The sequence below is a fragment of the Monodelphis domestica genome, chromosome 4, assembly GCF_027887165.1.
Source record: "Monodelphis domestica isolate mMonDom1 chromosome 4, mMonDom1.pri, whole genome shotgun sequence".
NCBI lineage: Eukaryota > Metazoa > Chordata > Mammalia > Didelphimorphia > Didelphidae > Monodelphis > Monodelphis domestica.
In genome coordinates this window covers 324,182,789-324,199,385 of record NC_077230.1, presented here as the reverse complement: position 1 = coordinate 324,199,385, position 16,597 = coordinate 324,182,789, and the positions used below count along the sequence as shown (strand labels likewise).

The 16,597-nt window shown below is 33.5% G+C and overlaps 1 protein-coding gene across 1 annotated transcript in view; it reads left to right on the top strand.

Moving 5' to 3' along the window:
• LOC100009990 (Putative N-acetylated-alpha-linked acidic dipeptidase) overlaps positions 1-16,597 on the top strand; it is an 80,208-nt gene that overhangs the window by 12,529 nt on the left and 51,082 nt on the right. Inside the window, exons 3-4 of the mRNA XM_007490937.3 lie at positions 5,933-6,119; positions 13,624-13,725. Of these exons, the coding sequence (XP_007490999.1) occupies positions 5,933-6,119; positions 13,624-13,725 (289 nt within the window). The remainder of the gene's footprint in view (positions 1-5,932; positions 6,120-13,623; positions 13,726-16,597) is intronic.

The window sequence follows — 16,597 nt, the reverse complement described above, 5'->3', positions numbered from 1 at the left end:
GTTTACCTTTTCTGAACTTCTGGGATTCCTCCTCTAGTTTCCCTCTAAATTACTTTCTGGTTTGAAATCTCTGATATCTTTGGTATTTTGAAAGATTAACACCTCATCATTTTAGAGTCTAGTAAATTAAAAGGGTTTTTAGTGGTATAGCAAAATGCTTAAAATCACTTAAAATCATAGTCAGGGGATCTAATCTGAAAGATTCTTGACACTGAATAGGTAATCCATTTATAACTCATTTACAATAACAATTGTAAAATTAAAAATAAATTATTAAATATGGTAAATAAACATTTAAAATGAATAATAAAAACAATAGCTAGTATTTATATCATGTTTTAAGGTTTAAAAGCACTTTACAAAGTAAAAGAGTCAGAAAAACAATATATAGGGCTACAATTATGTAAATGAAAAGAAAATCAGCAACCAAACAATTAAAAGATAATATTATAAAATTATGAAGAATAAGCTTGGCTTAAAAGAATAAATACAGGAAGAAACCTCCTTTTACTTCTTTCAGAGGCTGAGATTAACAGATATGTCCTATTTTATACAATATCCGATTTTGTTGATGAGTTTATTGGTTTGCTTTTTCTCTTTCTATTTAAAAAAATATATTTTTAGGAATAGATGTCTAGATGGGGAGAAGTGGGACACAGAGAAGAATCTAGATATAATCACATATACAATGGAAAAATAGAGCCAGAAACTCAACTGTTAGATATACTTCAGACACAGGGCTAGAATTGCTTTCTTCAGTTGACTCCTTGTTAATAGAGTGGAGGAAGGATGAAGCTCATTGAAAGATCATTGAATTTCAGGTATTGCTCTTTATTACCATCTATATTTTGAGAGAAGTCAAACTGCTTAGAGGTGCCAGGTTTTTCTTTGCTGCTCTCTCTAATTTGAGAGGGGAAAGTATAAATTGAAGCTCTTTTGGACTTTGTAGCATTCTGTTGAATGAAGAGTTGATTGGATTTGTTGGTATAGCCTAGAGAACTAAATTGAGGAATTTTGTTAATACCTTTGTTTTGCTGGACCAAGATGCCAAGAATAACTGAATGTTTTCACAGCAATTATCTCATTTGATCCCTGTGAAATAGCTAATAAAAGGATTGTAATCTCCATTTGACAGATGATGAAACTAAGTTCTGGAATATTTTTAAGCTATTGGACAAAGACAGCACTCTTAGTAAGCATCAGAGTTGGAATTCAATATAGGTCTTCTGACTTTAATTTAATATTCCCCTCAGAATATCATGTATTAAAATAGAACATCCTTCACCTTGCTGACAAAACTGTCATGGGTCATGACAGTCTCTATGCTGCCTCACTTACCCTAACCTGCCTTTACACAATGTAGAAATACTAAATATTGAAAAATTCTGAAGGACAGGATGGAATATCATTACTTTTGCATATATAGAGGTTTGCCTTGGTAGAAAGAAGGACTACCCCTTTACATAAGACAGAGGTGAATAAGATTATGGCAGAAGACATCTGCAGGAGGTGATTTGAGGAAACAGGAAGAAGATAAAGCCCTTTTCAAATGACTTCAGTTCTTTCCAGTGATATATTAAATGAATTTTTTGGCAGATAGGTAGAGAGAGGGGTACCATCAGAGGCTTAAGGAGGTATGGAAAAGTTTGAAATAGTCTCAGTGGTGAATGGGGTAGTAAATGCCCAGACATTCTGTAACTGACTCTCATCTACATCTAGCCATGTGATGAAGAGTAATCCCTCAGCCTTATGGAGCCAGAATTGGGATGCATTTAAAAGGCACTAATTAGTAAATGACTTATCTGTCAGTGATGCTGCTTTGGGGGTGTGAACTTAGTGGTATGAATGCCTTGTAGAAACTGTAGTAACTGAGCCCATTCTCCTCAAGGAGCAAGGCAGTATTGGAAACCATGTTCCTCCAACATCAAGTCACTGTTGGTACTTTTCTAGCTGTATCTTTGAAGTAAATATTTCTTTGAAATTAATGATTTTAATTGGTTAAATGGAACTAGGGTGCTATTATGTTCAGCTGTAGGGAGGATACACTAGAATAGGAGTTTGAGCTGATAGCACTAAAGAAAGATTCCTTGAACTCCTTAGAGGAAATCCTAGAACCATGATTGAAGAGATAGTCTTTGCATTGGAAGAATGAATCTAGAGCAATTGCTCCACAACAATGTCTTGTTATTATTTATTGATATTAACATACATCTATAAATGTAATCCCACACATGCTAAAAGTAGAAGAAACATGTATGAACTACAGTTCCTTTACTGAGATTGCCCCTTAGTTGTAAATGTTATGGAATACTGCTCTACTGATTATTTTCCCATTTGAGGGACAGTGTTATCTATATTCGAACTTTTAGTTCAATGCTTTCCCACAGTTCTTGCCATTTCATGGCTGAAAATTATTGAGAGAAGGGGTCCTTCATTTATTTTTTTTCTTATATGGCCAAAAAATTAGGTTGTAGTATATGGGTTCTGTAACACTATTTTCAAAAGAAGGGGGAAGAGTACATAAGCTAGGTCTTCCAATTAAAATATGAGTAACAGCTAAAAAAAATTCAAGTTCCAGAGTAAGACAGAGAGTATTATATCACTGATGCTGCTAGTAACACTGTTAACAGTTTATAGGGAGCTATTAAAGGACTATGATGATTTACTTTGAGAGGCAGTATGGCATAGTGAATAGAGAGCTGGCCTCAGAGTTAAAAGCAAAAGTTAAAAACTCTCAAATTCTGGCTCCATGACCCTGGGTAATTAATTTAACTTCTCACTGGCCCAAGCAACACTCTAGGATTGAAAATTGCAGAATTGTTGCCAGTCTGCATTGACAATAACTTTCCCATTTAATAGTTCCTTAAACCAATGAAATCAGAGTTCTAGACTTTTTTTTAGAAAATCATCCACTTAAGACCAACCAAGTGATTCAGTGAATAGACAGCCAGGCCTGAAGATAGGAGATCCTAGATTCATATCTGGCCTCAGATCCTTCCTAGCTGTGTGACCTTGGGCACAGGACTGATTTTAGATGAAAGGTAAGGGTTTTAAAAAAAATATCCACTGGACTAGAATATCTCACTGACTTCTTCCATATATATTAACAAAATGCTTTCTCTACTCTGATGCCATCATTGGCATCACCAAGCAACCACCTAATGTTTTGTGTTTGGAAACTCAGAGTCATATTTGATTCCTCCCTCTATTTCCCCTCTCACATGTAGGCAATTACTAAGTCCATCTGATTTTTCTGTATTGTATTGTATCTGTCACCTATTCCCTAGCTCCACTACTATCACCTGAATAGATGCATTCATTTCCATTTATCATTTATAATAGCTTCCTAACTGGTCTTTCCACCTCTCCTCTTCCTTTCTCCCTACTCTAATTCATCCCTTATACCACTGTCCCATTTTCTTCCTTATATATGGATCTAATAATCACTTATCTGGTCAAAACCTTTCTATGATACTCTATTTGCAGATCAATGAAAGTGCAGATTCCTTATCCCATCATTCAAGCCTTCCACAATTTAACATGACCACGTATTTAATCTCAAGCTCTTATCCTTCATCTACTTTAAGCTTTATCAAAATTGTATTATTTTATTGTCTCTCCTGTATATCTTATACTTTTCTATTTCTGTGCTTTGGTTTAATATTTTACCTGATTTTGGATCCCAAGAAGCAGAAACACTACTCCCTACTAAATGCTTAGTATACTGATGGCTTATAAACATACACATGAAAAAGATAACATTGCTACTAATGCCAGTCTTCTTCACTAGCTATCCAAAGTCTCAGGCATCTAAATGAATGATTTGAAATGGAGCAGTAAATGTGGTGGTTCCCAGAATCCAGCCTTGTCCAGAATAGAAGGCTAGATCTGAGTGGACAGAGCAATTAAGGACAGTACTGTATTATTTTCGAAAGGGAGGTTTTTTTCCAAATTTGTCATTCTAGGGTTAGAAGCTACCTTCTGAATATATCTCTCATAAATAGATAAAAATTCATATGAAAGTTGAAAGAATTCCTTTAGCATCAGGGGATAGATATACTTATAGATTCATTAGTCCTTTTAAGTAGTTTTTACCTTTATATCTCCTTCCTCTTGATTAAAAAGAGGAATCTGGTCAGATATCATTTATTTTGTTCCTTATACATAGAAAATTAATATGAAACAAAACTCCATATCAAATAGCTATTATACAAATTAAGGTACCATAGGTAGATATTAGAGAAGCACTAGACAATTTCATAAAGGTGGGAGGGGACTACTTCTGGCAGAGGGGAATCAAACAAGGCTTCATGGTTAAAATAACATTTTTCTAGGCCTTGAAGAATGGGATGTTTTTCTGAACATGTTTATGAATCAACACCTAAATGGGAACAGAATTGAGCAAGTCTGATGAATAGTTTTAAAAAAAAGCCAGTCTGATGAATAGTTTTAAAAAAAAGCCAGTCTGGCTAGAACTTAAAGTCTAGAACTTCTTGTTTATGAAAAGGAGATATAAGAGATAATAAGTAGGAAGACAAGTGAATGGTTTGTCGATGACAATGGGTTTGCGTTTTATTAAGTACGTGATGGGGACCATGAAGGTTTATTTGAATAGTGAAGGAAAATTATTAGCTTTGAGCAGTAAGAAGCTTAATCTGAGATCAGTTTTTAGGATGGATTGGTGCAGGGAGAGAGAGAAGTTAAGAAGTGAATAAAATGGACTAAATAAGAATTTATCAGAGCTTGAATTTGGGTAATGATAGTCAAAAGGAAAAGGAAACTTTATATTCCAGATATAATGTAGAAATAGATTCAAAAGGAATTAATGACTTGGCACATTTTTTGCATTTGTTTATTTAAATGTTTTTTGTTGTCGATGGTTACTAAGTATATAATTAAAATAAAGGAATTAGTGATCAATTGGCATTGGCAATGTTAAAGGAGAAAGAGAAATAAAAAAGAGAGAAATAAAAGAAAAAAAGAAAGAGAAATTAAAAAAAAGAATGACTCTCAAGCCATAAACCTGGAGGACTGAAAAAATGATGAAAGCACTGAGAAAAACAGGGTAGTCAGGAGGAAATGCAGATTTTGACGGGAAGACAAGTTTTGTACATATTTTCATAAATAATCAAGATAAGGCAACATATCATAAAAATGGACATATTTGATTTGAGGATGCATTGTAGAAGTGTTATTGGGAAGTTGGAAGTATAGATTTGAAGAGAAGTTGGGGATGGAGATAAAGATTTAGGAGTTGTTTATATAGAGGCTATAATTAAAGACATGGGATATGATAAAATTGCAAAGGTGAAGAGTATAAAGATAATTGATAAGAGAGCTAAAGAAGGATTTTGGGATAAGGTCAACCTTTAGGGAATGGCATGGAAGAAGAGTCAGTGAAAAGGGAAGAGGAATGATCAGAAAAGTAGAAGAATCCAGACAATACATTGTTATAGAAACCAAGGGAATAGACAATATTAAGAAGTTGACAGAATTAAGTGTTTAAGGGCTATAAAGGAGAATTTTTTAGTAGGAAGATTTTTTAAAGTCTGAGAAAAGGTCAATGAAATTACTTGTGAGCATTTATGAGCATGTGGCAATGTCAATAAATGTTATTTTGTTCTTATCGCTTAGGTCAGTAAAAGATTTTTTTTGGTTTGTTTTTGTTTTTTTCTGACTCTACCAGAATTCCTATGCAGTACTCAGACAGTTCTATGCTCAATTTATTATCTATCTGATGTCCATGATATTGGTGAGCATCAGAATTCTATTACCATTCATCTAAACCAGTACCAAATTAAAATAGAAATATACATAAAGAATGATGTATTGCAAAGTACTTTTACATTTCTTTGTATTCTACTGAATTAAAAAATAAGGATGACTTAAAATTACATATTGTTTTTAACCATTATCCATTTTTCTCAACTAGTAATTTTACACGGATCCCACATCTGGCAGGAACAGAACAAAACTTGGACCTTGCGAAGCAAATCCAATTCCAGTGGAAGGAATTTGGGTTAGACTCAGTTGAACTAACTCACTATGATGTCCTCTTATCCTATCCCAATGAGACTAATCCCAACTATATCTCTATTATTGATGAAGATGGAAATGAGGTAAGGGAAATTGTGTTTGGGGATCCTACAGAGGAAATCCTAAATAAAGATAAACAAAATCTATCCATATTGATCCTTGTAAATGACAGTTTTGGTAATCTTGTTATCTACCTACCTTAGCTTTACCTTAATCTTGCCATCACCCACAAATGTGCCACTTCTGTATTTAGGAACTCCAAAATTCCTATGTCTGATCACAAACTGTTAGATGTCTACCTCTCCCTCTGCCTTCCCATATCAAGCCATATCCAAACCATTTATCCTCAGTTCTCTGCTGTCATCACCCCTGCACTAGTCACTTTCTCCTCTTTTCCTCATCTTAACTCCTTTTTGAACCACTTTAACTCTATTCTGTCTTCTCTTGTGTCCATTGCCCCCTATCTAACTCACTATACCATTTGCCAAAACAGTTCTTCCAGACCTTTTCTTTACTCTCCAGATTTCCTTCTTTTTCCCTCAAATTCTCAACTGAGAAATTTGTTTCATATTTCACTGAAAAAATTGAAGCCATTCATTGAGTTCCCTCTTCTTTAATTTTCCTCCTTATCTCATATCACTTAGAAATCTCTTCCTTCAACTCTTTCTTACCTGAAGAGTTTGCCCTACTCATTACATAGACAAGTCCCTGTACCTACATAAGTGATCCCATTTTATCCCATCTCTTCTAGAAAATTGTTCCTTTATCATCCCCACACTTTCACTTCTCTTTATTTTCTCTTTTTTCTTTTTTACTGGCTGCTACTTAGTCTTACAAATATGCCAACTTTTCTCTTATCCTCATAAAACCCTCACTTTACTCTTTCATCCTTGCTATCATCCCATTTCCCTATCATCCCACCTTTTGTGGCTAAACCTCTTGAAAAGACAATCTAGAATTAATGTTTTTATCTCCTTTCTTTTTTTTTCCTTAACTCTTTTTAGTCTGGCTTCTGGGTCAGTCAGTGAAAATTCAAAAATAGAGTGTATTGTAGGAAAAAGATTGAGGAGTTCAGTGTCAAAAGGACATGGGGTATGGAGGTTGAGTAAGGTGTGATAAAACAGGAAAGGTTGGAAGGAGCCAGGTTATTAAGAGCTTTAAATGCCAAAAAGAGGATATTGTGTTTAGTCTTGGAAGTAATAGAGATATTTTGGAGATTATTGAGTGGAAAAGAGTGACATGATCAGAATTATGCTTTAGAAAAATCACATTGGCAAATGGATAGATTGAAAGGAAAGGGCAGTTGAAAACTGTTGCAGCAATTCAGATAAAAGGTTGAGGACATGAAAGGGACTATTGCTATTTAAGTGGAGAAAAAGAGACCGATATAAAAGATACTGTGAAGGTAAACTCAATAAGATTTGACCATAGATTGGACATTTTGGGTGAGTGAGAGTAAGGAGTCAAAGATGAAAATCAGGTTATGGACTTAAATGACTAGGAGGTTGTTGGTATTATTGACAACAATAGAGAAGTTTGCAAGTACAGAGGGTTTGGGGTGAAAGATAATGAATTCTCTTTTGGGTATGTTGATTTTCAGATACCTGCAGGACATTCAAATCAAGATTTTCAAAAGGCAATAAGTGAAATGATCAAAGAGAAAGACTAGAGCTGGATATATAGATCTGAAAATCATCTGCATAAAGATAATTAACATCATGTATGCTGATGTGATCACCAAGTGAGATTATATAGAGCAAAAAGAATTGAGCCCAGAACAGAACACTGAGAGAAGTTTCTGGTTAGTGAGTATAAGATGGGCAAACCAGCACTGGTAACTGAAAAAAAACTGGTTAGAAGGATGAGACAAGCCAAGAGAGAGAAGAATTATGAAAACCTAGGACTGAAAAAGATAGACAACAAAAAGAAATAACTGACACTTAAGAAATATCCTTTAGAGATTAATACGTTAGGAGTAGGGGTTAAATAAAAGAGTGGTATCAAGTAGGGTTCAGAGAAGAGAGTAACTTGGATAAAGTCACTGGAAGCCAAATTCCAGTGTTTAAAAAATGAGTGAAAAAAAAGAGCATGTGGAAATATTGAGTGTAGATGATTTTCTTTGGCCAAGAAGGGGGAGAGAGATTATATTATAACCAGTAGGAATTGTTAGATCAAAGGCATTTTTAAGGATAAGGAAAACATAAGTGTGTTTGTAGGCAGCTGGGAAGTAACCAATAGAAATGGAGAAATTGAAGATTAGAGACAGAGAGAGAATGAAGATGATAGAGGAGAACATTTATTAGAGAAGATAGGAATGGATGGGATCAAGGGTAAATGTTTTGAGATTTGTTTTTTTTTTAAAGGGTCACTTCTTTATCTAACACTGGAATAAAGTAATAGATAGTGGAATCCAGTTGTCTAAGTGATGTAAGATAAGGAGGAAGGGAGAAGAGGAAGTTTTCAGCAAATGGTTTCAGTTTTTCTTTAAATATGAGATAAGGTCTTAAACTGAGATGGGTGAGGGAGGTTTAAGGAGAAACAAGAAGGTTTAGAGTGGAGTATAGAGAGAGGTCAGGGGGTGGGATAGTTAATCAAATAGAAGGCAAATATTAGGATGTCTTGCTGCAATTAGGACCTAGTTAAGAATATATAAAATACATTTATAATGGATCCATTCACCAGGGTTTCATGATTTTCTTCACATTTGTTTAATAGTATATGAATATGAGATAAAAAGGTAAATGTTGGGAGTAATCCAGAATTCATGTTTGTCAAGGACTGATCAGCAGGACAAGGGATCAAAAAGATTAGAAAGTAGAAGGTTAGTTAGAGTAGTTTCACCAAAAGATTAAGATAGGAAAAGGAGGAGGCTGTCACTAGAACAAGGAAAGATGTTGACCTTTTTATTATTTGTGTGAGTCCACAAGAGAGAGAGATGTTGGAAATGATGATTATGGTAAGGATGAAGATCAGGGTTAGACTTTGTATAGAATGCATAGAATGTATAGAATGCATAGCATGATAAAAGATTACAATGTGATAAAGGAATTTCATGTGGAAGTGGAATACTTATAAGTGATGGCAAGATCAGTGATATGACCGTCTCAATGTATAACTTATATGGATGGAATAATATAGCATAGGAACTGAGTTACTGGCATATTAGGGTATTTAAGGGAGCATCTGTGTGTGTGTGTCTGTGTGTGTGTGTGTGTGTGTGTGTGTGTGTGTGTGTTTGTGCATGGGCACACATGTAAGCCCTTAACAAGAGGCAGGATGAAGGAAGAAGAATGTCTTTGGGCTTGGTAGATAAAAGCCCATCAGTATCTGGATTATTCTTTAAAGTGAAGTCATATTCTATTAGAATTATACACTAAAGTATTCAGCCATTTCTTCTAATCACTGGGAAATATGAGCTTTTCATTATCATGGGCAATGATACTGTGAATATTTTGTAGATCTGTTTGTTTCCTACCATCAACTTGCCAGGGGTATAATCCCTCTAGTGAGATCTCTGGATCAAAGTATGATCAATTTCATAATTTCCATAATTCCAAATTGTTCTCTAAAATGATTTGACCAATTCTCATGTCTACCAGCAGTGATTTAGCCCCCATCCACAATTGCATTTTCCCATTTTCTGTCTCATAATTTGAAGATTATAAAATGATACCTGAAAGTTGTTTTAATTTGCCTATCTCTCATTAATAGTAATTTTGACTTATTTTACCTATATATTTGTAGTTTCCATTTCTTTTATTTAAAACTGTACATATCCTTTGACTACTTTTTCTTTTGGGAAATGATTACTGATCTTGTGTCAATTCCTTACAAATTTTGTATTTCAGATTTTAAAACATAAAATATAACATACTTTATATTCTTATTCTAACTTCACTGATTTAATTTGCAAAAGTTTTTTAATTGTATGTAAATTAGATTATATATTCTGACTTTGATAATCTCTTTTTATTCTCTAGTTATACATTACTACTCTCTTAACAGCTGCAAAAGCTATAACTTTCCATTCTTCTCTACGTATGTCATACTATAACTTTTTTTTTATAACTGGATCATTTTACCATTTGAAATGTATATTGGTATAAGGGCAATTTTGTAAAATTACTTAGTAGTTTTTAATATTATTTACCAATAATCCTCAAATGAAGTCTAGTGTTCAGAATGAAGACAAAACAATTATGAAATTCACTAGTTTGAATATCATTCATTGTTAAATCATGAAGGAATAAATACTATTTGGCAAGCTAATAATAGCTAACCTTTATATAGTATTTTGAACACATATCTCATTTGCCCCTAGCAACAACTCTGTAATATTGGTGCTGTTATTAACTCTTTCTTACAAAGGAGGAAGAGAATGGGAAGGAAAGAAGACATTTATAAGACACCTACTATGTGCCAGGCATTGTGTTAAGTGCTTTATATAAATATTACTTCATTTGGATCCTCACAACCCTGTGAGGATCATATTATTGCCCTCATTTTATATTTGAGGAAATCTAGGCAAACAGGTCTTATAGGGTCATTCAGCTGGTAAGTGTCCAAAACCAGATTTGAAGTCAGTTCTTCCTGACTCCATGTCCAGGCCCTATCTTTTGCATCACTTAGGTACCTCAGACTGAAAACCTAGGCTCAATGGTTCACTTAGAAGCCAAGGTGAAAATTCAGGTCTTCTACATTCTAGACGCAAGGCTAAATCTACTATACTAAGCTGCCTCTGTCTCTAAATCGAATTTCTTCCAAACTGTTTTCCAAGTTTCCCAGATGTTATTGCCAAAGAGGGATTTCTCCAAGTAACTTTTATTGTGGCTATATGGAACACTGGGTTATTGATTTCATTCGGTAATGGATCTTCTAATATATTATGTTTCAACTAATCTGCTTTTTTTGTTTTTTTAACCAGTAACAAGTACTTTTCAGGATCACTATTTTATAATGTAATTTGATGTTTGAAAATTCTATTCCTTCTCCATTCCTTTTAACCCCTATTATTTCTCTATAGATTTTAGAACATTTTCATCCAGTGAATGAATTTTGTTATTATATTTTAGCTCTACAAAATATTGTTGTGATTGTTGTTTGGTCTTTTAATCATATCCAACTCTTCATGATCCCCTAGACCTTATCCATGGGATTTTCTTGGCAAAGATATTAGAGTAGCTTACCATTTCTTTCTCTAGTGTGTCCCCATTTTATAGATGAGAAACTGAGGCAAGTAGGAATTAAGTGACTTGCCCAGAGTCACACAGCTAGTAGGTATCTGATATCAAATTTGAACTCAGATCTTCCTCATTCCAGGTCAGTGCTCTATCCACTGTACCATTTAGCTGCCTCTAACAAAACATTACACTGACAATTTTGCTGTTATGGCAATAAATAAGATAAATAATTTAGATATCATTTTTACTATTAGTTCATCTAAGCTATTAATCCTAAATATTCCTTAAATTATTTGTCATTTTTTATTTAAAGTCATTTTTTCCAGCTTGTTCAACTCTTTACATTACCATGTGGAGTTTTCTTGGCAAAAGTATCAGAGTTTTTGCCATTTCTTTCTCCAGCTCATTTTCTAGATGAGGAAATTGAAATAAACCATATTAATTTACTTGCTCAGGTTCACATAGTAAGTATCTGAGACCAAATTTAAATTCAAGAAGATGAGTCTTCTTGACTCTATCCACAATGCCACCTATGCATAGCCAACTATGCATCTACTATTAGAGAAGATGGGGCAGTGTACTGTACATTTAAAAACATTTCCTTTAAAAATTACTCAACATATGAAGTCCGTTGGCATTTATAAATGTTGATGGAAAATTAAACTATTCAAAATAAATCCAAAGTAGTGTGTAGTTTTGACTTTACCCTACCTAAGAAGCTGATTAAAACTGAAAAATCATTTTCTCACTTTGTCCTATATACTGATGGTAAATTTTTGCCTCAGTCCTGTTCCTCATCCCAAAATAACTTCTATCCTCCTCTCCTGCTCATACCTATTTTCCTCTTTCCTACCCCCATCTCAGTGGATTAAAAAGAGTCTTGACTTAGGAATCAGAGTACTGAATTTCAAACCTTGTTCCAGCACTTAGTATTTAGATGACCTTGGGCTCAAGGACTCTTTTAAGTCTCAATTTCTTCATTTTTAAATTATGGATAATTATACCTTCCTTATCTATTTCATGGTGTTCCTAATAATGAGATAATGAAAGAGGCTTTGAAAATAGGATAGAACCATATAAATGTAAGTTTTATGGCCATGTAGGGCTTAATCAAAGTCCTGCCTCTTTCATGAAGATTTCTGGGACTTGGACTACATAGCATGGAGATAGTAAGAAAAACAAATTGTTATTCCCATTGGAACTAGTGCTTATTTTGCACTTAAGAAGATGAGGGCTCCAGTAATTATAAATCCAGAGTGCAATAATCAGGAAAAGTTGAGTTTTTATCCATCTTGCCTCTTACTAGTTGTGTGACCATGATAGTTGCAACCTTTCTGAGCCTCTGTTGTCCTGTCTACAAAATGGAGATAATAATAGCACCTATTCATGAAGTTGTTGTGATGATAAAATGATATTACATATTTAAAATGCTTTGCAAAGTTTAAAGTACAGTACAAAGGGCAACTATTATTGTTGTTGTTGCTATTGTTACATTTTATCTAATACATTTTATTTTTCTACATTTCTCTTTTGAAAAGAGTACCAAGTTGTTCTGATCGCTATTGCTTTATAATCTAGTTTGAGTTTTAAATGCTATTCCACTTCATTTCTATTTGTTTTCAATATTTCACTTGATAGGACTGTAGTTTTCAGTCAAAGGGTCTAAAACCAAGGCTGATGTAATATAAAAGGGAATGTGTGTTTCAACAAGTGCTGGCAGGAATTTCTTCCTCTGATCTCATTATAAAATACATCTCACAATATTAATACTTTTAGCAATGAATGAAAATCAGTACCAAGTTCAAATTGAGTGATGTGATGATACAGTCTAGTATATTTGAAGTTTGGTTTAGTTTTGCATTTTTCCTAGTTTTGTACAGTGAGCCTTTGTAAGTTGTGCAATAATATTTCTCCTCCTCCTAAACATTTAAGATAATCGAAGACATATTTTAGAATTTTCAAAACTTCCTATGAGTGTTTTAAGAAATTGTTTTTATTGCAGTCTTTTCACTAGAATGTTGATAGAAATATTTTTATTGGAAAAATTTAACTTATCTTTGTCTCTTCTATTTTTCTCAACCTTTCCTGAATTTTTATGAAATTTAATTTTTTCCTGTTGCTATTATTGTCTGCTTGATAACATTTGAAAGCCCCTGGAGGGTAGAAATGATGCCTGACATTTTTATGTAGTCTTCCACAGCATATTGCATAGCTCTGGAACATAATAAGTAAGTAGTTACTTTATAAACATTTGTTGATTGACTATCCCTATCCCTATGAAAACACCTCCAAGAGCTTGTATTCCTGCTTAATAGAAAGTCTGTTAGATTGGATCAGTAAATTAAGACTGGTACATAAAAGAATTGGATTATGAATGTGGATTTTAATAACTGTGGTTTTTCTTTAGATTTTCAACACATCATTATTTGAACCCCCTCCTCCAGGATATGAACATGTTCCAGATGTGGTGCCACCTTTTAGTGCTTTTTCACCACAGGGAATGCCAGAGGTAAAAAAGACAAGATATATTAAATAACAGAGGGTGTCTTTATTGTATTTTCATGAGGCCTTGGCTATTTATTTACTTTTTCCTCCAGTATTAAAACCATCCACAGATATATATAACTGCTTATTGTTTTTTAAAAGAACAGAATATACAAAGAAATGCCAAAATCTGTTAGCTCCTTTGGCAACATAATTTCTTCTAGTTTTTTTTTGTTGTTGTTGTTGTATCTCCTTAAAAATATATCATGTAAGGGGAAGTAAGGTGGCTCGGTGGATAAAGAGCCAGTCCTAGAGATAAGAGGTCCTGCATTTGAATTTGACTTCAGACATTTCCTGGCTGTGTGACCCTGGGCAAGTCACTTAACCCCCATTTCATAGCCCCTAGTGCTCTTCTGCCTTAGAACTAATACACAGTATGGATTCTAAGACAAAAGGTTTTTTTTTTTACATATATCACATAGGTGAAATGTTGAAACAGTAAGAAAAGACATGTTGGTGAATTTCTAAGATTGTCATTTAGAACTTCTTCCATAACATAACCAATGTAAAAATATGTTTTGCATCATTATACTTGTTTAACCTATATCAAATTGCTTACAACTTCAGGGATGGGGAAGGTGATGGAGGGAGGGAAAGAATTTGGAACTCAGAATTTTATAAAATGAGTATTTAAAATTGTTTTCATTTGTAATTGGGAAAAATGAAATATTATACTAAATTTTTTTTAAAAGAACAACATTTTGGATAGTCTTGGATTATAATGACAGTGCCAAAGGTTGCTGGACAGAGAGATGATATCACCCACTTCATCACCTACTTGGTAATGTTGCTGAGAAACTCAGGGTTGTATCCTACCGCATACAGCTTTTCTAATGTCATTAAAGAGACAATAAGGTTAAAGTTATGTTTCATCTAATAAAATATAATGGATATGAATATGTTCGTTTGAATAGTGCTCACAAAATACCTCAGTGAAGTAATTATAACTTCTATTATATTAACATAAAATGGGAAAGAATGTTTGAAATGATATAAAAATACAGTAGTCTATAGTAGTAGGGCAGCTTGGTGGTACAGTGGATAAAGCACTGAATTAGAATCAGGAAACACATCTTCATGAGCTCAAATGAGCTTGAATCCAGCCTCAAACTCTTATTAGCTGTGTGACCTTGGTCAAGTCACTCAAACCTGTTTACCCATTACTCAACTGTAAAATGAGCCAGAAAAGGAAATGGCAAACCATTCCAAAACCCCAAATGGAGTCACAAAGAGTCAGAGATCACTGAAATGGGCAACCAAGAAATCAGTGTTTATCTGGGAAGCCTTCTGGTATGGTAGAAGTTGAGAGAAAAGAATTCTAGTCCTGATTTTGCCACAAAGTAATCATATGACATTGGACAAGTAAATTCATTTCTCTAGCTTCAACTTCCTTATTTTTTCTCCTTCTGTATCAGTTTGTACTAATGAATATTCCCACATTTCCTTGATTTTCTCATATTTGTCATTCCTTTCTGCACCATAATATTCCATTATATATACCACATTTTATATACTACAATTAAAGATATTTTCCCCAGGAAATAGATGTTTTATTTCTCTTTACTACTACAAAAAGTAGTATCAATAAAAAAGTATTTATTAAGTGCACCATATGTGGTATATATTGGACTTTTTTGTTTTAATCTCTTTGAGTTGGTTGCACACGTGGAATCTTTTACAAATACTTCTAAATGTTTCCATAATGATTATACCAATTCACTGCTCATTATAATAGTGTACCTATCTTCCAACAGCTTCTCTAACATTGGTTATTTCTATTTTTTTGTTATTTTTGCAAACTTGCAGGGAGTGAGATAAATTTTCAACCTCAAATTTGTTTTATTTTGCATCTTCTCATTATTAGTGTCCTGTAGTTTATTTTTCTATGATGATTGACTTTCTTGCAGTTCTTTTGAAAACTGCTTATTCAAATCCCTTGACCACAAAATAGCATTAGGTTCAGAAAACAAGCAAGTAAATCAGTATTGAAAGAAACAAAAAACTGAATTTATGTTATCTTTTTTGCTTGGCCAGTCCTAAAATACTATATGTAATGCTTATGTGCTCCTTTTAAAAAAGAAGCCCCTTTTAGAGAATATCATAGTGGAGGAGAAAAAATTGATGGAGACAATTGAGATCAATCCACAAGTATTTATTATGAACCTCCTATGTATCAAGAACTATGCAAAAGTTTACGTTTTCTGATGAAAGTAAACTTTCTAAATAGAGAAATTTCTGTTTTTGTTCTCTCTTTTAATATTTGTTTGATTCCTTTATATAACCCTGTGGGATGTTTAAGTTAACCATTATGACAATTCTTTGAGACCACTCTTTAGAGGGATAGTATCAAAGTGATTGAATTCTGGATTAGGAAGTAGGAAAGCAATATTTTAACAAACTGTGTAGGTAGTATCTTAACTTATATAATTAAATGCTGTAAATTTAACTCAGTTTTTCTCCATTGGCTTTTCCCAGTAGCAAACCCATCTAAGCTAATATCCACTCTTTGAATTCTTCATAGTGAAAAAAAAATGACAGAACAACAGAAGTTTGAAAGGAAAAGAACAAATCCCCCCCCCCCCCATGAATCACAATTCAAGAGTATGTTTATTTCTAGGAAGAGAACAATAGTTCACTGTGTCATACAAAAGGATCCTTGTGTATAATCAGAGAACCAAAGTATTGTGAGAGAATGTTAATTATAATTTTTCATCTTTAATTTGTTTCAACTAATTTCTTCTTATAGGTCCACCTTACTCTTGATTTGAGCAAAGTTGTTAACATCTAAGAAATAGAGTTTAAAATGATCTTAATTTATTAAAGAATTTGGTGCAGCC